This window comes from Poecilia reticulata, chromosome 1, assembly GCF_904066995.2.
Source record: "Poecilia reticulata chromosome 1, P_reticulata-male-v2, whole genome shotgun sequence".
In the NCBI taxonomy this organism is placed as follows: domain Eukaryota; kingdom Metazoa; phylum Chordata; class Actinopteri; order Cyprinodontiformes; family Poeciliidae; genus Poecilia; species Poecilia reticulata.
The window spans coordinates 33,573,532-33,600,650 of record NC_088830.1 but is presented as its reverse complement, the minus strand read 5'-3'; the positions used below and the strand labels follow the sequence as shown (position 1 = coordinate 33,600,650).

Sequence of the window (27,119 nt, the reverse complement as noted above, 5' to 3'; positions counted from 1 at the left end):
TATTTCACGGCATCGATAGATGACAGGACACAGACGTTTAAATTTCATTCATTCTTTATTTTTCTTCTTGTATTAATCATTCATACTCCAGCAATTATTTATGCCATATTTACACTTTTTTGTTTTTGTTTTAACACGTTTTCATGCTTTCAAATCAGCACCCATGATCCCGTCTCTCCTTCCACTACACGATGCCACCGTGGGCCGACAGTAATCCACACATTTACTGGTGATGAGAGTTCAGAGTGGGGATGAGACATGATGGTGGTTTAGACAAACAAAAAAAATAAACCGCTGTCTGAGCCAGAGAACAGGAAAAACATTTATGACAAAATGGAGGTGATTCTGGAAAAGTTTTTAAAACCAAGTTTAAATGCTTCCAGCGTCACGACAGCATGAATACACAGCTGCAGCTTCCAGTTAGAAAAACGTGTTTACAAGCCGCACTCAGATAAAAGTCTACCATGAAATTCCTTTTCCAAAGAAAAGATGCAAATCAGCTTCATTTCTGTACACAGAGAACAAAAGACGACGTATTTAATAATACTGTCTTCGTAAACAAAAGGTAACATAAAAAACAGGATAATTAATACAAGATAAATGTACAAAATAAGAAAAAAGGCAATTTATTCTATAATAGTGTCAATAAAATGCTACTAAAAGCAAATATGCAGCTAAACAATGTAATAAAGACGTTAAGAGTGGAGGGAGTACCATCATTAGGACAACCAGCATCAGGCAGAAGATGAAGATGATGATACCCAAATATAACCCGGGATTCTTCTGACCCGGTCACTAACAGAACCTCACAGGTTCCAACAGCTGGGATAAAAAGTGCATCTACAAGTGTTCTCATTGGTCGAGCTTAAAACATGGCAGCCAATCAGAAGCAGCACACTATCTGTTGATACAAAGAGTCTGAATTTCTATCGTACCTTTTTTGATCTGATGAACAGGTAAATATTTTATCCTCACCAAGATACAATTAAAAGCTTCACACTTGTTCAGTTGCCAAATAAGGTCAGAATTTATAGAAAAATGTCGGAACATCTTTAGTTTACTTTTTGTAATGGAGAAAAGCAGCTAGTGGATGAAAATATACTTTAAATTTCTGTAGTAAACAATCAAACATGACACGAGTGAAGTTCTGACATTGAATGCTAACAGAACCATTTGGACCCTCCTAACCTGGCTGTGAACGCAACGCCAGGTTCACCTCAACAGGACGAAGCATTCAGTGACAGTCAGGACAAAACAGCGAGCGTCGTACCGACTGATGTGACGAAGAACAATAAAAACATAAACGTAGTTGCGACCCGGAGGCTCGGTTCTTCCGGATCTTCACAGAACAATCATGAACATGGCGCTGCAGGATGAGTCAGTGAAGAATGAAGTGGTGAGGAAACGGTGAGGACCGCTTTGCTCCAGCCGCCCACCAGAGGGCGCCACCTCACCACAGCTTAAACAAAGCCAGCCCGTCTGTTGGTCCCTCTAGCACCTGAACGTACCACACAAGTTATTTCACTCTACTGCTACCTAACTACATTCATACACCTTCTCTCTCTTCCTCCTCAACCTTCCCTCCTCTTCCTCCCTCTCTCCTCTTCTTCCTCCATCTTCTTCCTTCCAGTTTTTGCTGCTTTTTACCAACTTTTTTATTCGTTCATTCAGTAAAGTTAACTTGTTCCTGTTCTAGATGTTAGTACCATTCATTCTCACTCTTGTTTAGTACCTAGACCCACAAGCTTCGTCTTCCTCCTCCTCTTCCTCCCCTCAACTACTCGTTTGATGCGCTGGTTTAAAAAATTTGGAGAAACTTGCATTGAAAGGCTAAGCCAGCGTTATAGTCTGAACAACTCGGTCGCTGTCCTCCTCATCTCCTCCTAAGTGCTGGCAGAGAGTCTTCCTCCTCTTCCTCACTTCTCTACCAGTGCATCTTCCTCTGTGATGCCCTGAGCTCGGAGCTCCTCTAACACGTTGTCCAGGTGACCCGGGTCGGGGAATCCGTGGCCCGTCAGGTTGGACCCGAACTCTGTCTTGTGGTGGACCTGAAAGGGAAGAATGACATCCCGCTGTTAGCGTGGTTAGCATGGTTAGCTCGGAGGTTTGAGCGGACTCGGCCGGCACCTCGTTCCAGATGACGGTGTCGGATTCTCCCGTGGTGCTGGACGTTCCGACGGAGAAGATGAGCCGGCGGTCCCACGCTACCAGCAGCAGCCTCAGAACCTGCAGACGGGTCGGAGAGAAGCCGCGTCAGCAGAACCGCCGTTAGTTAGCGCCTCGTTCTGCAATCTGGAGATTCTTTGATTCTTCCGTCTTTCTGCTGTTTGGTTGTTAATTTGCTGCTGTGTTTGGATCATGGTTCTGTTGACCCACATTTAACATTTAATGAAATACTTTATTCGTTCCAAAGGGAAACTAAATGTTGTTGGAAGTCATCCGAGTTTCTCTGCAGTCAGTCTTACAGCCCCTCTGAAGAGGCCTCTGACTGAAGACTGTCGCTAACAGCTAACAGCTAACAGCTCAGTATCCAGGCAGCAGAACAGATGTTCCACAGCAACATGTCCTGGATGACATCATCAGCTGTTAGCTAGCTCCGCTAATCCGCCTCCTTTCCTTCTGCTGCTCCTCTTTAAATCTCTTTCTGGCCGTTTGGTTTGAAACGTTAGAGTAGGGGATGATCTTTCTTTTCTCTGCTAATCAGCAGCTTTGTTCCCATGGTAACGCATCATAAGCACCAGTGTAAATAAATGTTGTTACCTTGCGCCCCTTCTCGCTGTCTGGGAGGTAGCAGTGTCGCGGGAAGCCTCTGGCAGTGAAGGGCTTCCCCGGGTTGGGGTGCTCTGGTCCCTGGAGGAAAAGCTTCCTGTTAGTGTCCGACGGCAGCGCGTCAGCAAGCGGAGTGCGCCGCGGGTCGGTACCTGAATCCCTGGCGGTATGTTGTAGATGATGCGGACGCTCTTGCAGTCGGGGTGACCCGGTAAGGAGTGGGGGATGACGTGGTACTCCATCTTCCCGGCTGGCTGGTTGCCAGTCTTCACGCCGTAGATGGTCTTACAGGTGGGACACTGGAGGCTGAGACAGGAAGTCGGGTTATTTTCCCGCTCAGAGACCTGAGGCCTGGTTCTGGGCCTGGTTCTGGACCAGGTACTGGACCGACCTGCCGTCCTTGTTCCCGTTGTTGTACATCGCCACCAGACACTGGAAGTGGTACTGGTGTCCGCACTGGGTGAGGCGACCCACCGACTCTGCCTTGGAGACGGGTCCGACGCCCGGACCCTTGTACCCGGACGGGCCCCCAAGTGGCTCCATGCAGATGGTGCAGTCCTGGAAGAGACCCACAGAACCAACGTTAGTCTGCAGTATCTTCACAGACTCATCAGCAGTGACGGCCACAGGCAGGACTCACCTCCTCTGGAGGACTTTTGACTTTCTGCAGGTATTTCTTCACAACCTCCTCTGGAGTTTTACCTGCAGAAACACACGAAACGAAGAGGGAAAGTTTAAATCAAGCTTTTCTACAGATTTCACATAAAAGATTTGAAAAGATTGATGTTTCAACAGAAATGTCAGCACAGCTCACTAAATCACAGTATCATCAATAAATTATTTAACTTTACTAATTTAATTCCATGAAACCTCCGTTTAGGCTCTTTACACACAGACGGTTTCATATCAGTGAGCAATGCTGAATATTTTTAACATCAGACTCGTACTGATACTTCTAACAAAATATTTAAAAAACATCATATTCGTGTATATTTTTCCTAAATGAACAAACTGAAAAAAAAATTATCATTCCAGAGAAAACTGACACTAAATCTTTTTGGGGGAAGAGTTGAGAAACTACAATACAAAAATAAATCAAAATTAAGAGGGAATCTGAAACTGAAGAATGGCTTTTACCACAATATTATCCATCTGATTCTGATATCAACTTGATATTGATATTATTGATCTGCCTACTTTTATATTAGATTGATTATATACACGTTTTTCTGTTCATTTCCATGATTACGACTTTCAGCTAAAGAAACCTGCAAATTTTCTAACGGTTTTCCTTCCACTCAATTTTCCATTGAAATGCCTAGTTTCCACCAGAAAGTTCAGATGATGACAGAAAACATTTGAAGCACAAGATGATGATGATGATGATGATGATGATGATGATGATGATGATGATGATGATGATGAAAACGACGATCTGAGCAGCGGTTGCCAGGTTGGAGCTTGATGAAAACGACGATCTGAGCAGCGGTTGCCAGGTTGGAGCTTACCTTTGCGGACCTGCTTCTTGGTGGTCTTCCTGCAGGAGTGGTTGAAGCCCGGTACCGGCTTGATGTCGCTCTTGCTGACGGGTGGTGGATGCAGCACCAGCTTGGGCGGCCGGGTCAGGCACACGGGCAGCGCCGCGGCGCTCATCAGGATCCCGGTGATCCCTGGAACAGAGAGCAGAGCGGATGATGGAATCCGGCCCTCGGCTCGCTCTGCGATCCGATGAGACCGGCTGCTGGTTCTTACCGGCCAGCGCGGGGTGGACCGGGCTGGACCCGTTCAGGTTCTTCACCGGGACGGTGGGAACGCTGCGGGAGAAAACACACGGCGGTTAGTGAGGAGCATTCCCACTGCTCCCAGGCTGGTGGAGTCCAGAGGAAACTCACAGACAAACCCTGATGACCGTCATTCCCAGCATCTAAAACCCGGTTCAACAGGCGGCGAGCCAGAAACAGACCGGGTCACCCGGACCGATCACCATGGAAACAGAGCTGCTCAGTCCTCTGATGAGAGCGACTTCCAGAGGCGTTTTCAGAGCTAATCCTGGGAGTTTCCATCGGCTCAGAGACGGACGTCAGCCAGAGGATTACCTGATCCGTTAGCAACACCGTCATCATCCTCAGAGAGCGGCCAGAGCGCACGTAGCACACAGACACGCTGTGGATCACTGTGTGGATCACCCTGTAGATCACTGCACAGATCACTCCACAACCTACTCCACAGATCTACAGGGTGAAAGGAGTGAAGTGTGTTGGTTCAGATCTGGACTCCAGGCTACTGGACCGGGTCAAGCTGCTGCTGTGCAGCGTTCAATGTTGAAACCAAACGGTGCGTTCAATGTTCCTGTGAAACCAAACGGTGGTGCGTTCAATGTTCTTGTAGATGCTCCGTTTATCTCTCATTCCCTCTGTGCTTCATATGCACATAATAAAGGACGTTCAGAAGGAGACGGACATGAATGGACCCTAGACCGATCCAAATCCGCTGCCCAGGCACACACATGCTCACACACACACCTCTCTCTCTCTCTCTCTCTCAGTTCACACTCCTCCTCCTCCTCCTCCCAGGTGCTGCTGCTCCGATTCCCTGGAGTCCAGATGGACATCAACTGGACTCCTTTAGGCACCAGACAGTAACACGCCCGCACACACACACGCACGCACACACGCACGCACGCACGCACGCACGCACGCACGCACGCACGCACGCACGCACGCACACACACACACACACACACACACACACACACACACACACACACACACACACACACGCCCATTCTTTGACACAACACGGTTTCCTGTGGGCGAGGCGGCGACGGTTACTGAGGGATGTTGGGACTTCGTCTGATCAGTTCTGCTGTGCCGAAGCGGAGAAACTCTGAAAGCTTCCTTCAGAACGTTTTCTGGAGGTTCTGCAGCTCTGAACCGGATCAGGATGAAACGCTGGGCACCATCTGGGTTCTGACCCAGCAGCTGGAGCAGCAGTAACTCTGGGTTCTGGTTCGGACCCAGATCCACTCTGACTCTTCTCATTAACGGACCAGAACCAACCCTCTCTGCAGCTACAGCTCCCCCTACTGGCCTAACGCTGCAGCCTGTTGCAGAACCAACAGGTGTCTCCATGTTCCCACGACCCATCATCCCCCTCTGCACAGCAGAAAACACACATCGTTCGCTCCAGGCCAATATTTACTTCTACAGTGTGTGTGAGAGCAGAGGACAATGTGTGTTAAATGCCTTCACAGCTCTGTGTGTGTGTGTGTGTTTCTCTGCAGTTGGCCTGATCTCTTGCTCCACATCACCATCAGTCATTGACAGTTTTCTGACTCGTTTCTTGTCCCCTCCCCCGTCTCCTACATATATTTACATCCCCCCTTTATACGACCCCTCCCCACACCCTGGCATGTCAGCGGGGTGTGTGTGTGTGTGTGTGTGTGTGTGTGTGTGTGTCAGCAGTGATGCTGAGTAGAACAGAAACACTGTCTATACTCTGTAACCCAGAAATTATTCCCGTCCCTGTCCCATTTCACACACACGCCTCAACAAGCTGTGTGTGCGTGCGTGCGTGTGTGTGTGTGTGTGCGTGCGTGCCGTCGTGTGTGTGTGTGTGCCTGTGTGTCCATGCTGACTGCTGAGGGACGTTTAGCAGACCTGACCTTTACATCTGCAGCTTCTGGACGAAGCGATTCTGAGGTTTGAACTAATGTTGTATCTTTACCTAAAATCTGATCCGTTCTGGGATCTACAGTGAAACCTGATTCTAATTACGGAGACAGGAGGGGAAAAATGTTTGAAAGTCTCCTGAAAGTCTAAACCAATCAGAGGCAGAGAACGGTGGAAACTCTCCTCTGATTGGCCGTGGGCTGGCTGCTCAGATAATCAGAGGATTAAACCGGACAAGCAGAGAAAATGAAAAGAATGATTGAAACATTTTCATCAACTTCAGCCGTTAACAGTCTGAAAACCATCGCCAACGCTCTGAATCATCACAGGTCATCAAACAGCCTCATGTTTTCCTCTTATTGCTCATAAATTGCACATCATCTCTGCTGCTGATTGCAGCTTTATGTGCCGAACGCAGTGAGGCTGACCAGAGCGCATGTATCCAACAATAACTGATCATCGATCCATTCACACCAGGCCTGCTCAGTTTGCTTTAATCAAACTCAATACTGATTTATCTTTTGTCTGAAGAGTTGCTGAATATAACAAAGTCACTAGGTTTGCAACATTGGGGTGAATATTGTTAACTGCACATGCAAGTAGATAAGATCAGTGGATAAAATCCATTCCTCATGTGTCGCTGGTCTCCTTCCAGTCAGACAAACTGGTGAAAAACGTTTGTGTTGCTTTGGCTTTGAAGATGAAAGTTTATTGGTCCATCTCCTGTCAGGATTGTTCTAGAATAATTAAACTGCAGCTTTAAAGACGCAGCAGGGACAAGGTGTATGAAGACATTTGATCTGGTTTTGAGAAAATCGTAACAGGGCGAGGTGTTGGGGTCAACAGGTCACCAGCCCATCAAAGGAGTCAATTTGACCAAAGAACTATTTGGACAGACTGATTAACTTAGCGGGGGCTGCACAGTGGTACAGTTGGTAGAGCTGTTGCCTTGCAGCAAGAAAGTTCTGGGTTCGATTCCCGGCCCCGGTCTTTCTGCATGGAGTCTCCATGTTCTCCCTGTGCATGGTGGGTTTTCTCCGGGTTCTCCGGTTTCCTCCCACAGTCCAAAAACATGACTCAGGTTGATTGGTCTGTCTAAATTACCCCTAGGTGTGAGTGTGTGTGTGTGTGCATGGTTGTGTGTCCTGTGTGTCTCTGTGTTTCCCTGCGACAGACTGGCGACCTGTCCAGGTGACCCCGCCTTTCACCCGGAACGTCATCTGGAGAGGCACCAGCACCTCCTGACCCCACTGAGGGACAAGGGTGCAAGAAAATTGATGGATGGATGATTAACTTAGCAGCCATGTTTTTGGACAGGTGGGGGGAGCCGGAGTACCCAGAGAAAACCCAGTCAGAACCCAGACATCCACAGGGAGCATTTAGAAAGACTCCCAGATTGGGATTCCAACCCGGGACCTTGTATCCGTCAGCCCTGGACCTCAGGTTGCTATCGGATCCATCGCTGCTTTACGCGTTTTATGAAGTCGATCAAATGTGACGCATCAGTCTGGAAAAACGTCTGAAGGAGGAAAAGGAAGACGACCAATAGAGACGTGTTTTCAGGACGCAGACAGGAGAGGAAGAGTAGGGACAGAATATAAAGCAGGGCTGGAGGGGGGCGGGCATTGTGCTGCTAATGTGACCCAGGCCTGGCCAGCCAACAAAGGTTACCGTGGAGACCAACAATGGGGCTCCGAGGGGCTCTGAGGGGCCCCGGCGGCCAAGAGGAGCCAGGAGGAAAAACAGGAGGAGGAGGAGGAAGAAGAGGCCCTGTTAGAAAAATAAAAGCTGCACCCTACTGACTGTCTGACTGCGCTTTGACTATACCAGAGACAAAACCCAAAACGCATCACGTCATGAGTGGAATTTCACCAGGAAACTGATCAGGAAGTGGATCTGAGTCGGTGACCTGTTTCCACTCTCAGCTGGTTTCTGACTGGACCAGCCGACTAGTCCAGGTGGTTTCCATCGGACCGATCCGATCCAGACTGAGGCGCCACATCGTTACGTCAGGACCGCCTGATGGTGAAGTTCTGAGGCAGAGCTAAAAAAATGCTCATTCTACTGAGACATCAAAGTTTCAACAGAAAGGAACTCAGGACACATCCTGACGTTCCTCATGGATCCACAACAGATCTGAGGTTCTGGAGGAAGTCCTGACCTTTGAACTCTGCTGCACAGATCCTACTCAGACTCAGAGAAATCCAGTTTAGCGGATACATGACCAGGGAAGCTGCAGCTGCCTGGAGCTGTGGTTCAGAACCAAGACTGCTCCAGCCGAGCCACTTCACTGCAGCTGGAAGCATCCGGGTCGTCTGGTCCCGACCGGAACCATCAGAGCAGCGCAGCTGCATGTTGGGGCCGGCCTGCAGCAGGAGCATGTCTGGCTGCTGATCAGGACATGCTGAGGCACAACTGACATGTTTTATTGCACCACAGAGAGAAACAATCTGGATGATGCAATAACTGCTCAGGTTCATCAGCTCCTTTATGTTAAAGGGCCAGAATCAGGTAAAACCAACAGTTTTCAGCTTTACATCGTCGTATAGTCCCTCATCAGAAACAAACCTGGAGAGTTACCTCTCCAGGTCACGACTGAGAAACCTTTTAATCTCCACTGAGCTGTTAAAACACCTGGTTGGGCGTAGCCTCGCGCACACAAAGCTCCTTCAGACTAGCCAGAAGCTATTAGCAAACTGCTGAGCTCATTATAGGAGCTACTTCTCAGAGCAACGCTGGTAAAAACGTTAAATCATTAACAGAGGAGCCATGTTGGGATGACTCCCTGAAGGCGAAGTTTCAGAAAGAGCAGGAGCTTCTTAAAGAGACAGAGACCCAATTTCAAGGTGTTAAATTAGGAAGCAAAATTTTCTTTTAAGTCTTATTTGATATGGCATTTTCATAACAACTGACAGTTACATAGTTATATGTTCTATAATGGCTCCATGTGGGTGGAGAACATAAAATAATGCCCCTTTCATAGATAATAATGTAACTATAATAAAATCTCTACAGAGGTCGATATGTCCAAATATGCTCAGCAAACAGCGAAACGCACTGGAAACACATGAATGATGCAAAATCCAAAACTCCCAAACACATAAACAAATGAGACAGAAAAATGCTGCAGAAGCAAAATGGAAAGAGCAGGAGCGATGCAAAAACGATGCAAATAGCAAAAACAGCAACAATCCAGAAACACTGTAAATGCCAGAGTCCAAAGTCCTCCAGACCACTAGGGGGAGTCTAGGGCAGTTAATATTATTTACATAAATATGCTGCTCTTCTGTTCATTATAAAAGCCTGAAAACGATATTTTTCCCCAACTTTCGGTCATTACGTTAAATCATGACATCTGTCTGTGATGACAGTCTGAGCTCATTTGGTTCGACTCCCCCTGGTGGTCTGGAGTGAGACTGCAGTGTTTATTCTTGCTGCTGCTGTTCTGTTGCCTTTGTTTCTGCTCTGTTCTGACTCACCCTGAGGCGATGAGTGCTCTGGACTGCGCCATGGCGATCCTCTGCAGCGCCGGCCTGCTCAGCCCGGCCAAGTTGGACCGCTGCGGTAAGGGGGCGTGGCACGCCGACGTCGACGATGGCGTGCGTTGCGGCTTCATCACCACGGGCGACGGAGACGGCACCGGGGAGGGGGGCGTGGTGACGGCGTTGGCGGGGGTGATCAGCGTGGCAGTCGGCACCGGTTCTGTGGCTGAGGAAGAGGAGAGCTTGGGTGGAATGGAGGGCGGGTTCTGGTTGGAGGTGGGCGGCTGCGGCGGCGGCAGCGCTGGCGGCGGCGGCCTGCTGGAAGACGCTGAGAGAGCCATGGAGGAGGTGCCGGCGGTGAGGGCGGCAAGCGACTGGGCGAACAGCTGGGCGTTCCTCCGTGGCGATGCCGTGTTCTTGGTGATGGCCAGGCCATGCGGCAGCGTCTGGTAGTAGGCGGGGCTCTGCTGCAGGCCCCGCCCCAGGGTGGCCGACTTAGACGGGCTGAGGGGGCGCGCCGCGGTGGGGGCGGAGTTCTTGGGGCGCTGCATGGTCAGAGCGCGCCTGTTCAGAGTCTGGATGGCCGCTGCGCCGCCTCCTGGTCCTCCAGCGCCTCCTGCACCGCTCTTCACGCTCAGGACCAGCATGCACTGCTGGCAGGAACACGGCTGGCCCAGACCCAGAACCGGCAGGCCGCCGTTAGAGGTGACGGGGCCTCCCACCCCCATGCTGGCCCCTGACACCCCGACGCCCAGCAGGGCCCCCGTCAGGCCCCCCCCTCCTCCCACTGCGCCTCCTTTGGGGACGGGCAATGGGCCGGACACCAGCGGGTAGGCCAGGTCGGCGCGCCGCTGGATCCGCCGGCACCGCTGGCTCTGCCGGTTCACCTGTGGGTCAGAACAAAAGAACAAAATTTAATTTCAATAATTTAATTCAGATTCTTAAATAACTGCTTTTGCTGGATCCTAGAATATCACTGGAAAGTTGAGTGGAAGGAAAAACTTTAGTTAATGCAGCCTTGTGAAGATTGTAAAGGAAAGTCCAACAAAGAGTTTGGATGTGTGAAACACACAGATATTCAGAACATCAGAGATCCACCAGAACCAGATTTCTATATTAAAAACAAAATCATTTCCTGTAATCTGAGCTTTTATCCAACCTGCTGCGCGAGATGCTTATTAGAATCTGAGTCCAAATCACTGCTGCGACACCAAGCTGGAAAACCAGATCTGTTCAATGAACAGGACACTTCCAACACTTCCTGTCAGCTGATCTATAACCTGAGTTCTGTAGCCTAGCAACGCTTCCTGTCTGCTGACCTGCGTTCTGTATCCTAGCAACACTTCCTGTATGCCGACCTGCGTCATGTTCTTAAAGTCGATGAGGTAGCAGAAGCCGAGCGGCGTCAGGTCCAGGCAGGTCTGCTGGCGGCTGTGGGCGCTCTCGATGGCGATAGCCACCTCCATGTCGTATGGCGTCCATGTTCCCGCATCGTTCTCCCACTCCCACTGCCAGCCCTGACCCGGGGCGGAGACCGGGTCGTAGAAGGTCCTCCGGACCGGACGGATGGTTCCTGGAACAGAAAAAAGGAAATAACGTTCCTGATGCTGCTTCATCCAGTGACGGCGTCAGGACAGAAACATTTCTTTGGGTTTTCCTCCGAGTTCTGCTGGGACTGTTCAGACCCACAGATCAGATTTCTGCTACAAATGAATATTTTTTAGGTTTCGTGTCTCAGAAACGCAGAAGGAGACAGAGATGTCAGTATTTGTCCCGAGTCGTGTCCTCTGAGGCTGCATGCATGACTTTCATTAACATACTTGGACTGAAGGGAAAACGCCCTCCCAGCTCCAGGCAGTCATTCTGAGATCACATTTTAAAGCAGGACTTTCATCTGTTCAGCTTCATTCTGGTGTTTCACATTCAGGCCCAAATAAATAATCCAAAAACAAGCCAATAAATATCCCTAAACCCCAATAAGCCAACGGAACAATGGCTCTCTGTGCCGCGCCGGCGGCAGGACGGCGGCTGAACCAGCCAGAAACTAAACCCGTCTCCAAGGCAACGGGCTGATCAGCCGGCAGCAGAAAGACGTGATCATGAGGACATGAGGAGAACGATGGACTGAAGAACCGAACGCTGCGACTCGGTTTGACCTGCAAGAACAGAAGATAAAGATCCAAAGAACCCAGCAGAACATCAGATGTTCATCAGCGGATGACGACTCTGAATGATCGACTTCATCGTCCGTATCGTTTGATACGTGGGACGATACTAAGAACCGATTATAACCACCCTGCTGCCCTGTGTGCGTTTCTGCAGGGGGAGGAGCTTGGTGATGTGGCGTTTGTTGGTCATTGTTGGTGATGTGGCGTTTGTTGGTCATTGTTGGTGATGTGGCGTTTGTTGGTGATGTGGCGTTTGTTGGTCATTGTTGGTGATGTGGTGTTTGTTGGTCATTGTTGGTGATGTGGCGTTTGTTGGTGATGTGGCGTTTGTTGGTCATTGTTGGTGATGTGGCGTTTGTTGGTGATGTGGCGTTTGTTGGTCATTGTTGGTGATGTGGCGTTTGTTGGTGATGTGGCGTTTGTTGGTGATGTGGCGTTTGTTGGTCATTGTTGGTGATGTGGCGTTTGTTGGTGATGTGGCGTTTGTTGGTCATTGTTGGCGATGTAGCGTTTGTTGGTGATGTGGCGTTTGTTGGTGATGTGACGTTTGTTGGTCATTGTTGGTGATGTGGCGTTTGTTGGTCATTGTTGGTGATGTGGCGTTTGTTGGTGATGTGACGTTTGTTGGTCATTGTTGGTGATGTGGCGTTTGTTGGTCATTGTTGGTGATGTGGCGTTTGTTGGTGATGTGGCGTTTGTTGGTCATTGTTGGTGATGTGGTGTTTGTTGGTCATTGTTGGTGATGTGGCGTTTGTTGGTCATTGTTGGTGATGTGGCGTTTGTTGGTCATTGTTGGTGATGTGGCGTTTGTTGGTGATGTGGCGTTTGTTGGTCATTGTTGGCGATGTAGCGTTTGTTGGTGATGTGGCGTTTGTTGGTCATTGTTGGTGATGTGGCGTTTGTTGGTGATGTGGCGTTTGTTGGTCATTGTTGGTGATGTGGTGTTTGTTGGTGATGTGGCGTTTGTTGGTGATGTGGCGTTTGTTGGTCATTGTTGGTGATGTGGCGTTTGTTGGTCATTGTTGGTGATGTGGCGTTTGTTGGTGATGTGGCGTTTGTTGGTGATGTGGCGTTTGTTGGTCATTGTTGGCGAGGTAGCGTTTGTTGGTGATGTGGCGTTTGTTGGTGATGTGACGTTTGTTGGTCATTGTTGGTGATGTGGCGTTTGTTGGTCATTGTTGGTGATGTGGCGTTTGTTGGTCATTGTTGGTGATGTGGCGTTTGTTGGTCATTGTTGGTGATGTGGCGTTTGTTGGTCATTGTTGGTGATGTGGCGTTTGTTGGTGATGTGGCGTTTGTTGGTCATTGTTGGTGATGTGGCGTTTGTTGGTCATTGTTGGTGATGTGGCGTTTGTTGGTGATGTGGCGTTTGTTGGTCATTGTTGGTGATGTGGCGTTTGTTGGTGATGTGGCGTTTGTTGGTCATTGTTGGCGATGTAGCGTTTGTTGGTGATGTGGCGTTTGTTGGTCATTGTTGGTGATGTGGCGTTTGTTGGTGATGTGGCGTTTGTTGGTCATTGTTGGCGATGTAGCGTTTGTTGGTGATGTGGCGTTTGTTGGTGATGTGGCGTTTGTTGGTCATTGTTGGTGATGTGGCGTTTGTTGGTCATTGTTGGTGATGTGGCGTTTGTTGGTCATTGTTGGTGATGTGGCGTTTGTTGGTCATTGTTGGTGATGTGGCGTTTGTTGGTCATTGTTGGTGATGTGGCGTTTGTTGGTGATGTGGCGTTTGTTGGTCATTGTTGGTGATGTGGCGTTTGTTGGTCATTGTTGGTGATGTGGCGTTTGTTGGTGATGTGGCGTTTGTTGGTCATTGTTGGTGATGTGGCGTTTGTTGGTGATGTGGCGTTTGTTGGTCATTGTTGGCGATGTAGCGTTTGTTGGTGATGTGGCGTTTGTTGGTCATTGTTGGTGATGTGGCGTTTGTTGGTGATGTGGCGTTTGTTGGTCATTGTTGGCGTTGTAGCGTTTGTTGGTGATGTGGCGTTTGTTGGTGATGTGGCGTTTGTTGGTCATTGTTGGTGATGTGGCGTTTGTTGGTCATTGTTGGTGATGTGGCGTTTGTTGGTCATTGTTGGTGATGTGGCGTTTGTTGGTCATTGTTGGTGATGTGGCGTTTGTTGGTCATTGTTGGTGATGTGGCGTTTGTTGGTGATGTGGCGTTTGTTGGTCATTGTTGGTGATGTGGCGTTTGTTGGTCATTGTTGGTGATGTGGCGTTTGTTGGTGATGTGGCGTTTGTTGGTCATTGTTGGTGATGTGGCGTTTGTTGGTGATGTGGCGTTTGTTGGTCATTGTTGGCGATGTAGCGTTTGTTGGTGATGTGGCGTTTGTTGGTCATTGTTGGTGATGTGGCGTTTGTTGGTCATTGTTGGTGATGTGGCGTTTGTTGGTGATGTGGCGTTTGTTGGTCATTGTTGGTGATGTGGCGTTTGTTGGTCATTGTTGGTGATGTGGCGTTTGTTGGTGATGTGGCGTTTGTTGGTCATTGTTGGTGATGTGGCGTTTGTTGGTGATGTGGCGTTTGTTGGTCATTGTTGGCGATGTAGCGTTTGTTGGTGATGTGGCGTTTGTTGGTCATTGTTGGTGATGTGGCGTTTGTTGGTGATGTGGCGTTTGTTGGTCATTGTTGGCGATGTAGCGTTTGTTGGTGATGTGGCGTTTGTTGGTCATTGTTGGTGATGTGGCGTTTGTTGGTCATTGTTGGTGATGTGGCGTTTGTTGGTCATTGTTGGTGATGTGGCGTTTGTTGGTCATTGTTGGTGATGTGGCGTTTGTTGGTCATTGTTGGTGATGTGGCGTTTGTTGGTGATGTGGCGTTTGTTGGTCATTGTTGGCGATGTAGCGTTTGTTGGTGATGTGGCGTTTGTTGGTCATTGTTGGTGATGTGGCGTTTGTTGGTCATTGTTGGTGATGTGGCGTTTGTTGGTCATTGTTGGTGATGTGGCGTTTGTTGGTCATTGTTGGTGATGTGGCGTTTGTTGGTCATTGTTGGTGATGTGGCGTTTGTTGGTGATGTGGCGTTTGTTGGTCATTGTTGGCGATGTAGCGTTTGTTGTTGATGTGGCGTTTGTTGGTGATGTGGCGTTTGTTGGTGATGTAGCGTTTGTTGGTGATGTGGCGTTTGTTGGTGATGTAGCGTTTGTTGGTGATGTGGCGTTTGTTGGTGATGTGGCGTTTGTTGGTCATTGTTGGTGATGTGGCGTTTGTTGGTCATTGTTGGTGATGTGGCGTTTGTTGGTGATGTAGCGTTTGTTGGTGATGTGGCGTTTGTTGGTGATGTGGCGTTTGTTGGTCATTGTTGGTGATGTAGCGTTTGTTGGTGATGTGGCGTTTGTTGGTGATGTGGCGTTTGTTGGTGATGTAGCGTTTGTTGGTGATGTGGCGTTTGTTGGTGATGTGGCGTTTGTTGGTGATGTAGCGTTTGTTGGTGATGTGGCGTTTGTTGGTCATTGTTGGTGATGTGGCGTTTGTTGGTGATGTGGCGTTTGTTGGTGATGTAGCGTTTGTTGGTGATGTAGCGTTTGTTGGTGATGTGGCGTTTGTTGGTGATGTGGCGTTTGTTGGTGATGTGGCGTTTGTTGGTGATGTGGCGTTTGTTGGTCATTGTTGGTGATGTGGCGTTTGTTGGTGATGTGGCGTTTGTTGGTCATTGTTGGTGATGTGGCGTTTGTTGGTGATGTAGCGTTTGTTGGTGATGTGGCGTTTGTTGGTGATGTGGCGTTTGTTGGTGATGTGGCGTTTGTTGGTGATGTGGCGTTTGTTGGTGATGTAGCGTTTGTTGGTGATGTGGCGTTTGTTGGTGATGTGGCGTTTGTTGGTGATGTAGCGTTTGTTGGTGATGTGGCGTTTGTTGGTCATTGTTGGTGATGTGGCGTTTGTTGGTGATGTGGCGTTTGTTGGTGATGTGGCGTTTGTTGGTGATGTAGCGTTTGTTGGTGATGTGGCGTTTGTTGGTCATTGTTGGTGATGTGGCGTTTGTTGGTGATGTGGCGTTTGTTGGTCATTGTTGGTGATGTGGCGTTTGTTGGTCATTGTTGGTGATGTGGCGTTTGTTGGTCATTGTTGGTGATGTGGCGTTTGTTGGTCATTGTTGGTGATGTGGCGTTTGTTGGTCATTGTTGGTGATGTGGCGTTTGTTGGTCATTGTTGGTGATGTGGCGTTTGTTGGTCATAATGATGCATTTTCTATATAAAATTTGTCATGCTGGGTTTTATTTGGGGGTACCTGGGTGAAGGAGGTTGAATGAGAAGCTGCAGTTGGGGTCTGAATACTTTAGGAGAACCAGCAGAAACCCGCTGTCAGCTCCAAACCAGGCGGTTCTGTTATGTCAACAATAAGGAGGAATAATCTGCTGCTTCTCTGGGTTCATGACCACCAGAGGCAGAACGTGTGTTCAGTCAGAGCGTCACCTGGGCTCAGAGTGACTGCACACACACACACACACACACACACACACACACACACACACACACACACACACACACACACACACACACACACACACACACACACACACACACACACACACACACACACACACACACACTGTCAGCTCAACCAGGCTGCAAAAGAGCGAGAGAGAGAAAGACTAACTGCTGAGTTCAGAAACATCTCTTTGTCCCGTTTAGGGCTGAAAAACTTAATTAGATTAAAAATAACAGGGTTTCAAAAGCTTATAAATAAACTTTAAACTGGTTGGTAATAATTAATAGTTTGGTCCAAATTAAAAATACATTTTTGCTTCAGCCTCCTGCTTTAAATATGTACTATTCATGAATTTCATGCAGGGCCACATAGAATCAGTCCAGGGGCAGCAATTAGGCCCCGGGCCGCAGCTTGGAGACCCTGGACCAGGGCAGTTATACCAATAACTCTGACAATAAACTGTAAATTATAACACAAAGGTTATGATTGTTACTTTTTCTGTTGTTTCTACCACTCTTATGATGAAAGAAGAAATAAATATTAAAAAAATATGATTGTAAGCAGCTATACATTATTTTTACGTAATTATTGTGTTTGTCAGGCTTTGACTAGACCGATACGCAGCCCCAGACATGCTTCCTCTAAAAGCCTGAAGCTGATTTAAATACTTTTTAATCATCATTTTCTTATTGATGTGAATAGAAAAATAGTACAAAATATGATGCTAAACCTTTATGTCCATGTTGCCTGACACCAACATGAATATTAACTTCATTTCTGATGAACCTGATGGTTCATCTGCCTCTAATGTGACGGAGGTGAAGAGCGGCCTGGAGGAAGAGGAGGAGGAGGAAGAGGAGGACCATCTGGCCCTCATTGTTCTCTGACCCCTCCCTTCACATACACACACACACACACACACACACACACACACACACACACACACACACACACACACACACACACACACACACACACACATCTGCAGAGTGACCAGCAGGCAAACAGCTGTCCGGTTTCTCTTTGGAAGAATCTCCCACTTCAACGTTTTTCCTCCATTTCAGGAGTTTAGGGATAAAAAGTGGAACCAGCTGAACATTGAGGAGAAAACGCCTCCAGTCCTCCAGGCTTCTTCTTCTTCACTCTAAAACATCGTGACTGCATGACTTGTGACTTTTTTCCCTCGCGGCTCAACTTTCTCTCACTTCAAAACACGCTAATCGCTAATTTCAGCAACATTAAGTGCAGCGGTTGACCTGCAGTCTGACCTTTCCGGTCTTCAAAAGGCTCCTGACGGCCTGGAGCTGCAGAGCGCTGAGGCAGCGCGGACTGAAACGACAAAACTCATGAAGCAAACCAGCCTTAATGAAGCTCCAGGGCTACAATCTGCCCACTGCGGAAGGTCAAAGGGCAAACTGTGGCGCATTTTCAGCTGGATCAGCAGAGCTGAGGCAGCAAACAGGAAGTTCATCGTTCAGCAGAGACACAGAAACACGTCTGACCGCCGCTCACATCATCACAACAGGCTGAGTTCCTGGAATAAGGAAGACAAGAGTTCTGACAAAAACTCGTTTAAAGCTTTTCCTTTGAAACCAGCCGGTTCTGCCTTGGCACCAAGTTTCAGTCGGGTCAGACGAAGGATCCAGTTCAGCTGATCAATCAAATGAAGAGTTCGGCTTTACAGTGGACAGACAAACTATTCACTCCCTTTCTGTTCCTGCCACGAAACCAATCTCTGCTGCAGTCAGAATGAGACTAGAAGCACCAGTTGACTGGACCTCTGTTGAATTGGGTCAGTTACTAGAGCGAATGTTTATGAAATCACTAATCAGGGCAGCAAACTTTAGTAAAAACATGTGAAAGTTCAGAATGAACTTCAGTAAAGTGTACAGCTGATCTGAGGATTATTTTTGTATCAACTGATCAATAACTGGCAATAACTAAATAAAGTTTAGCATCTTTGGCTTGATCGCTGCTCAGTTTGTGATATTGTTTTATTGATTAATAAGTTAGTTGATACACTAATCAATCTGATTAATTGTTTTAGCTTTAGATCAGACCTGAGTTCATGGAAACTGAAGACATTTAGAGACAGTAATGACATGAATATGAACGATTTCTATAAAGTTATTGTCAGAAATGAACTGGACCAGAGAGAAACTCATCGTCATCATCACCATCATAATCATCATCACCATCATGATAATCATCATCACCATCATCATCACCACCATCATGATAATCATCATCACCATCATCATCATCACCATCATGATAATCATCATCACCATCATCATCATCACCATCATCATGATAATCATCATCACCATCATCATCATCACCATCATGATAATCATCATCACCATCATCATCATCACCATCATCATCATGATAATCATCATCACCATCATGATAATCATCATCACCATCATCATCATCATCATCATCATGATAATCATCATCACCATCATAATCATCATCATCATCATGATAATCATCATCACCATCATCATCACCACCATCATGATAATCATCATCACCATCATCATCATCACCATCATGATAATCATCATCACCATCATCATCATCACCATCATCATCATGATAATCATCATCACCATCATGATAATCATCATCACCATCATGATAATCATCATCATCATCATGATAATCATCATCACCATCATCATCACCACCATCATGATAATCATCATCACCATCATGATAATCATCATCACCATCATCATCATCACCATCATGATAATCATCATCACCATCATCATCACCACCATCATAATCATCATCATGATAATCATCATCACCATCATGATAATCATCATCACCATCATGATAATCATCATCACCATCATCATGATAATCATCATCACCATCATCATCATCACCATCATCATAATCATCATCACCATCATGATAATCATCATCACCATCATAATCATCATCATCATCATGATAATCATCATCACCATCATGATAATCATCATCATCACCATCATCATCATCACCATCATCATGATAATCATCATCACCATCATGATAATCATCATCACCATCATGATAATCATCATCACCATCATCATAATCATCATGATAATCATCATCACCATCATCACCATCATCATAATCATCATGATAATCATCATCACCATCATCATCATCACCATCATCATGATAATCATCATCACCATCATCATCATCACCATCATCATGATAATCATCATCATCATCATCATGATAATCATCATCACCATCATCATTAATCATCATCATCATCATCATGATAATCATCATCATCATCATCATGATAATCATCATCATCATCATCATGATAATCATCATCACCATCATGATAATCATCATCACCATCATAATCATCACCACCACCATCATAATCATCATCACCATCATAATCATCACCACCACCATCATCATCATCATCACCACCATCATGATAATCATCATCATCATCATCATGATAATCATCATCACCATCATCATCACCATCATAATCATCATCATCATCATGATAATCATCATCACCATCATGATAATCATCATCACCATCATCATAATCATCATCACCATCATGATAATCATCATCACCATCATAATCATCATCATCATCATCATGATAATCATCATCACCATCATCATCATCACCATCATAATCATCATGATAATCATCATCACCATCATGATAATCATCATCACCATCATGATAATCATCATCACCATCATGATAATCATCATCACCATCATCATCATCACCATCATGATAATCATCATCACGATAATCATCATCACCATCATCATCATCACCATCATGATAATCATCATCACCATCATCATCATCACCATCATCATCATCACCATCATGATAATCATCATCACCATCATGATAATCATCATCATCATCATGATAATCATCATCATCATCATGATAATCATCATCACCATCATCATGATAATCATCATCACCATCATCATGATAATCATCATCACCATCATCATCATGATAATCATCATCACCATCATCATCATGATAATCATCATCATCATCATCATCATCACCACCACCATCTACCTTCTGATTGTCCTGATGCTGAGTATTTCTATCATTCTGACTCCATCATGCTCCGGTTGCTGGTTCTGTTCATGCCCCCCCTACCACTCCCCCCCACCCCCCGCTCCAGTAACCCGACACGCAGAGTTTCAGAAGAACTTCCCAGGCAGAAGCAGTGGTCTGACCTCTGACCTCTGAGGGTTTCATCCATTCATCATAAAGCAGAGTTTTCCCGTCTCCGCCCTCTCCCTCACATTTTCACCCCTCTCCTACTTTTGACTTTGCGCTGACTCTCGCTGCCTCCGACTCTGCGTGCGTCTCTTTGTCTTTGTCCCACCTTGAACAAGTCGGCTCCCTTGAGTTTTGGGTTCAGACTCAATTTTCAGCTTCAGAGAGTGTGAGAATAAAACGCAGGAAAGAAACAAGCGCAGTGGGAGAGAGATCAGATGAACCAAAGGAAGAGCTACATGAAAGAGAAGCTAACCCACATGGGCTGAGGACACACACACAACCGCTTAATGTGTGAGAATGTAGTCCTGGTTTCATGTCACAGCTCAGAGTTTTTCTCACCGTCTGACTTCACATCAAACCAAACTTTTCCTGTTTAGGTGAGTTAGGATCATCAGAGGACGTTCTGACATGTGACCCAGAACAACAAGAGCCAAAAACCTCCAGGGGATCCTGGATGAAGCTGACGGCGGTCAGAGAAACACGGCTGAAGAGCCGCTCCGAGAGGAAGAAGCCATGAAAACAGGCTGCAGTTTGTAAATGTTCTCATTATTCAAGTACTGGACACATTCTGTGGTCTACGGCTGAAATGATCCAAGGGATTAATCAATATTTTAAATAATCATCGACTCATTTCGTAATCAATTCATCTTTTACTAGAGTACACACTTAATGAAGAATTTAAAAAAGGCCATTTGCTGAGAGAACAGCAGTCAGAGCTGTACAGAAACATCAATACAGTCTGAAGTTGAGATAAAAACCTGTTCTAGAAGGATTTAGATTCACCAGGTTCAGATTCTGTCAGACAAAAAGGCTCCTATGAAGCACCTTCTGATATCCAATTATTAACTGATTAATAAAAAACTGATTTTGTTTCAGTTATATATTTTCATAAACTCTGTCTCAGCCAAATTATTAAATATGCTGCCAAGAACAGTATTTATTTAGCAGTAAAGATTAATTTAAAGTGTGTTGTGAGAATCTTTATTTTCCATGAACAGACTGGTCATGGGTGCGATTTGGGGGTGTGCGTGCTTCTTCCTGTCCGAGTCCTGATGAACACAGAGCCTCTGGTTCAGTTCAAGGTTTGGTTCTGTGGATTCTGCTCACTGAACTGGTTATTTTTATTAACACGCGTTGCGTTTACTCGTCCTCCTGACCGTCTCTGAGGCTCGTTAGTGGCAGTAATTTGCTGCTGACAGACGTGTTGCGCCGCCATCGCAGCATCAGAGGACGCCGCCGAGTTATTCTTAGCTTTTCCTTCTCAGCTGTTTGGAGACAGGAAAGGAAATCCAAATAAACACAGCAGCGTTTCCTCTGGTGGGAAACTCAGGAAACAAGTCAGCTTCAACAACTTCCTGCGGCCGCATCAGGAGCCGACCTGATCACCTCCTGCTTCCAGATGGAAACACACACACACACACACACACACACACACACACACACACACACACACACACACACACACACACACACACACACACACACACACACACACACACACACACACACACACACACACACACACAGGCAGCTGCTAGTTTAGCTTAAGTTAGTCCTCCAAACGGGTTAGTTTAAATCTTTGATGGCACTCCCATTCCTTCACTCCTTTGTTTGTCACCACACTCAGAGAACCCCCTGGTCTCTGGGGAGCGCCCCCCCAGCCCCGCCCCCCCGCCCAGCCCCGCCCCCCAGCCCAGCCCCGCCCCCCAGCCCAGCCCCGCCCTCCATGACCCCAACGCCTCGCAGCTTTGTGTGTCTCTGGGAATGTGTCTCCTTCAGCCGGCCCAGCTGGAGCCTGAATAAAAAAAACCCAACAAAGAAAGTAAAGTGACGACGAGTTGGTCTGAGGGAAACCTGCTGTAATATCTGGGGGAACACACATTTCTCCCAGGACCCTGAACGCCTCATCTGGGCCGCTCCACAGCGCAGCACCAAATCTGGGTTTTTATTCTCACTGGAATAAAAATGTCTTCAGTGTTTAATTGTTTCACTGAGAGAAAAATTCAGAGTAAAACTCTGCTCTCCCGTCCCACAGCATGATGCTGCCACCACCATGCTTCACAGTGGAAACGTCATTTTCAGGCCGATTTTGCTCCACATGAGGTTCTGCAGGGAGTTCCAGTTTGGATTCCTCTGATCAGACCACATGATACTTTCCCCTGAAGGTCAGATTGGTTAGAGGTTTGACTGACAGATTATTTCTGTGAAAACTTTCAATCCTCAAAGTCCCTCTTCATATTTCTGCTCCATTTTGTGTTTGTTCTTCACTTTAAATCCCTATAAAGTCGTTTGACGTTTGGAGTTTCAGAATGACAAAATAGAAAGTGCAAAGCATCGCCAAGGATAAAAAACAATAAAAGAAGTTTTGATAAAGTCGTTTCTCTGCTTTCTTGAGGAAAGATTCAGCGTTTTAAACCAAACCGGCTCCTTCCTGGCAGCCAGACACACGATGGCTGTCAGCCTGCTTCCTCCACTCTCACTGCAGCAACACGCAGATCTGGAAGAATGCAGCGAGTTCAAGAAAGGAAAAATAAATCTAAGTCCAGATGTGACAAGAAATTCCAGGATTCTACGACTAAAATGAACCAGAAAGAAAATCAGGGAGCGCATCTCGTATGTCATCCAACTCTAGAGTCTGAAAGAAACCCGACAGAGGAGCAGAGAGATGGAGAGAATTATCTCACTTCTTTCTGAGTCGGTCCATCTCAAAACAAAACCCAAAGGCCTTCAGGAAGGAGGGGGGCTGCGCTCATTAGACCATGAAATATTTCATTCTTCCCACAGAATCTGAGCCTTTTCTTTGCAGGAGGAGTCTGCAGCTGTCGGCCTGTTTGTGGCGTAAGAGCGCAAAAATGTTCGTCTGCAGCAGCTGCTCCAGACCATCACGCTGCTGCGTCTTCTCCACCCTGAGCAAAGAGCAGCGAGAATGCAAACACGCAGCGAGTCCGAGTCATGCGACATGTCTGAATGGCAGCAGAGAACTGAGCAGAACCAAACATTTAAACCTTGAAGTCAACCGGAAGCAGTTTCCCTGGAACATCTGGACCAAGCGCTCTGAAGGCACCATGAATTATTTTCCTCCATGTTTAACTTTTTTTACTATTAGCCAACTTTAGTAGTTGGAAAAGTCCAACTTTACCTGCAGAAACACAACAGTTCATCTGTAGTCGATGTCTGCAGCGAGTCGTGCAGAATCAGGAAGTACCGTCTGTTCAGCTGAGGCACAAAAACTGAATGTCTGAGCAAACGTCTCAGTTCTCCTCATGAAGAAACGCAGCAGAAAATGCTAACTTAGAGGTGATGCTATCCTTCATATCTCCGCCTCTCTGGAAGCAGCGGTTCATCCAGGGGAATATTGTCATGATTCATTCTGATTCATGGACCAGAACCTCAGACATTCATGCTGTTTGTTCATCGCCCATAAAACAAACTTTTCTACTTAGCAAATCCAGATTAGCGTTTTTTTGTAGGTCAGTATTTTGATGAATTATGGAAATAAATCAAATTATAAAGGACTCAAATCTCACAGATCAATTATTTAACTGTATTTGTCTGAAGACTTTTGGTTCTGATCTCCATTATAAATATGATAGTGTGGCTGCTGATCAAACCAGAATACCTGAGAGTGAAATCCTGCAGGTTGGTCACATGATTTATGGATGCAACTACTTTTATTTAACATGCTTTATGGGTAGATTAAACCGTACTTTTTAAAAAAAAAACCTTATTATTTTACTTTTTTTAAAATTCAAATTAAAAATGGATACTCTTTTTTACATTTTTAAAGAATTAAAAAACTAATTTAAATGTTAAAACTTACTTTAAATCATCAGAAATGTCCTGTGGCAGGATAAATTAGAACCCAGCTCCTCCATCTCATTGTTGATTTCTGCTCTTACTTTTTTGACAGTTATGAAGCGTAACCGTGGCAACAATGTGGTTTTACAACTGCGAGCAGCTGATTAGCATCTTAAAAGCTCTGTGACCCCAAATCCCAGAGGACCAAAGAGCAGAGAGAGAAGGAAGAAGTTCAAACCATCATAAGGAACAGGGATGGTATCATCTGTGGAACCACAGCCAGGCAGGGTTCAAGAGAAGCAGCAACAGCTAATGAGATGGACTAGCAGTGTTTACCATGACAGTCACGAGAATGTCATACAGTAACCATCTTCAGTCAGAGGCTTCTACAGATTCACTGCAAGACTGACTGCTACTGGAGATGCTTCCTGCCCACAGAATCACCATCCACAACGACTCTTTGAAGATATGTGCATAACATGAATTACAACAACATTTAGTTTCCTTTAGGGATAAATAAAGTGGAGTAAAATGTTGATGTTTCTGCTCTGCTCGACGGAGGACAGACCAGAAACAGCCGTAAAAAGGCAACAGGGAACGTCGGGAGTTTGGAGAGAAAACACATCTACAGGATTTACTTTCCGAAAATCACTGCTAACGTATGTGAAAACTCAAAGCTTGGTGTTAAATCCGTGCTCCAACAATCCAAACATATGGAGCTGTGTGCTGATGTTCCAGCGAAAACAGTAACGCATGAAGGGCGTGTGCTGAATATTTTACATCCAAAAAATGCAAAGTTTAATGCCATGAAAAACACACACTGTGTCATTTAGGGGTTCTCAAACTGCAGGCCAACATCTGGCAAACAGCTGGATCCCACAGCAAAACAACTGGATTTATCGTCCAGAACTCCACTTATTTTACACATATTGGTGTATTTTGGAGTTAACTTTCACTATAGTCTGGATCAGCATCAACAAGCCCCAGATAAGACCTTCATCTTCCGGCTCACCTGTGTCTTGTCTGAACTGGTGCATGGACTGGAGGTCGATGATGTACGGCGAGAGCCTGCTGTCGACCTGGCCGAGGACCACGCTCCCTCCGCGGGGGTCGCTGCTCCGGATGGCCGCCTCGATCTGGTGGGAGACCGCGGGGCTGTAGGGCCGCCACCGGCCGTGCTCGTTGAGCCATTCCCACACCACCACAGCGGAGGCCAGGAGCATGTTGTTACTGGTGGCCCTGGGGAGTAAATTAGTGTTAAACCAGAAGGAAAGACGGGATGAGGGGGGAAGTGTTGGCTGGGAACGGCGCCTGGCAGCTGGAAGCGGAGGCTAGCCACCCAGCAGACACAAAGCGATGTTTTTCTCCCTGTTGTCCGATTTTAATCTGTTCCTCTCTGGGTTTGTGGACATATTTATACCTCATTATGAATAAATAAAATCATATAATGCTGTAAAGCTAACAGATACCCAGGCTTGGAGCCTTACATGGAGCCGCGGAGGAGCTAACACCGGGAGGAGGCGGCACATTCTTCCACAGAGCTCCGGGCTTCTCTCATGGCAGCTGGGCGAAGCAAATCACGGTCCTCCCCCTGTTATACCGCCGTAATGCGTGGATAAAACACCCGGGACTTGAGCAGGCACGAAAAAGTGGATATTGGCCCTGAGGTCGGCTTCTTTCTGGCCGATGTTTTTCCTTCCAAACGGGCCAACAGCAGCTCCGGCGAGTCGGTTGGTTCTCAGCCCGTTTTTTGAGGCCTTTCGAGGGGCAGAAATCTCCGCGCTGTCGTCAGTGATGTACCGCCTCCGTGCTGTGGTTCCCCCACGCCGCGGGATTACTCAGAACCAAAAGGGCATTAAAAACCCCACGAACACCTCTGTGTTTAAATTTTCTTTCAATTCCTCTTTTATTACCGACGTGTCTGGGACTTAGCAATCCGAAAAGCGGTGGCTTCTTCCAACGGCTCCCCAACCTGGAGAGGAAAAACTGGTTCAACCGGTCTGGATCCCCGGGACACAACCTAACACATGCAACCGAAACCGAGCCTTTGTTCTCCGCTGGATGAACCGAACTAATCAGCCTTAAAAAAATAAAAAATCACATTACAAGAGTCTTAAAGCAGCAAATGAGTGAAAGATTCACCTGTTGGACTCCTGCGTCCTCCCTCCTGATCCAAGACTTCTGGAACAAACTTTAACGAACTCCTTCATGAATTAAATCTACCCTTTAGGCTCCAGCATGGTTCCGTCTGTCTCTCCGCTTCCACTCCACACAAAGAGAAATCCTCGCCAACTTTTATTTTATTTAAATAAACCAAACGAGAGAGGAAAAAACCTCTCCCTGTGAAGTTAAGAGGAGAAAAACGGTGTTTCCATGTTTATTCTATCCTTCCGCGTCCATCTTCGCTTCATTGTAGCCGAAAAGCTGGATGTGAGGCTGTGGAGTGGACGAGGACAACAGCCGCCCCCAATCACTCAGCTCCCTCCACTCA

General features: G+C 46.7%; 1 protein-coding gene across 4 annotated transcripts; it reads right to left on the bottom strand.

The window, feature by feature from the left end:
* Nucleotides 1-36: 36 nt before the first annotated feature.
* On the bottom strand, nt 37-27,119 carry LOC103472394 (E3 ubiquitin-protein ligase DTX4). Of its 4 annotated transcripts, none has more exons than XM_008422019.3 (12): nt 26,771-27,119; nt 25,641-25,867; nt 11,242-11,495; nt 9,920-10,809; nt 4,522-4,583; nt 4,278-4,439; nt 3,410-3,471; nt 3,161-3,327; nt 2,922-3,075; nt 2,761-2,850; nt 2,128-2,226; nt 37-2,048 (listed from the first exon to the last, which is right to left on the bottom strand). In XM_008422019.3, exons 1-12 carry the CDS (start codon nt 26,836-26,838, stop codon nt 1,917-1,919), a joined length of 2,367 nt encoding a protein of 788 aa, XP_008420241.1. In that variant the 5' UTR covers nt 26,839-27,119; the 3' UTR covers nt 37-1,916. The 4 variants fall into 4 exon arrangements, with proteins under 4 accessions (XP_008420241.1, XP_008420248.1, XP_008420262.1 ...); XM_008422026.3 differs by having other exon boundaries at nt 11,281-11,495; nt 26,771-27,118; XM_008422040.3 differs by lacking the exon at nt 26,771-27,119 and adding an exon at nt 26,098-26,673.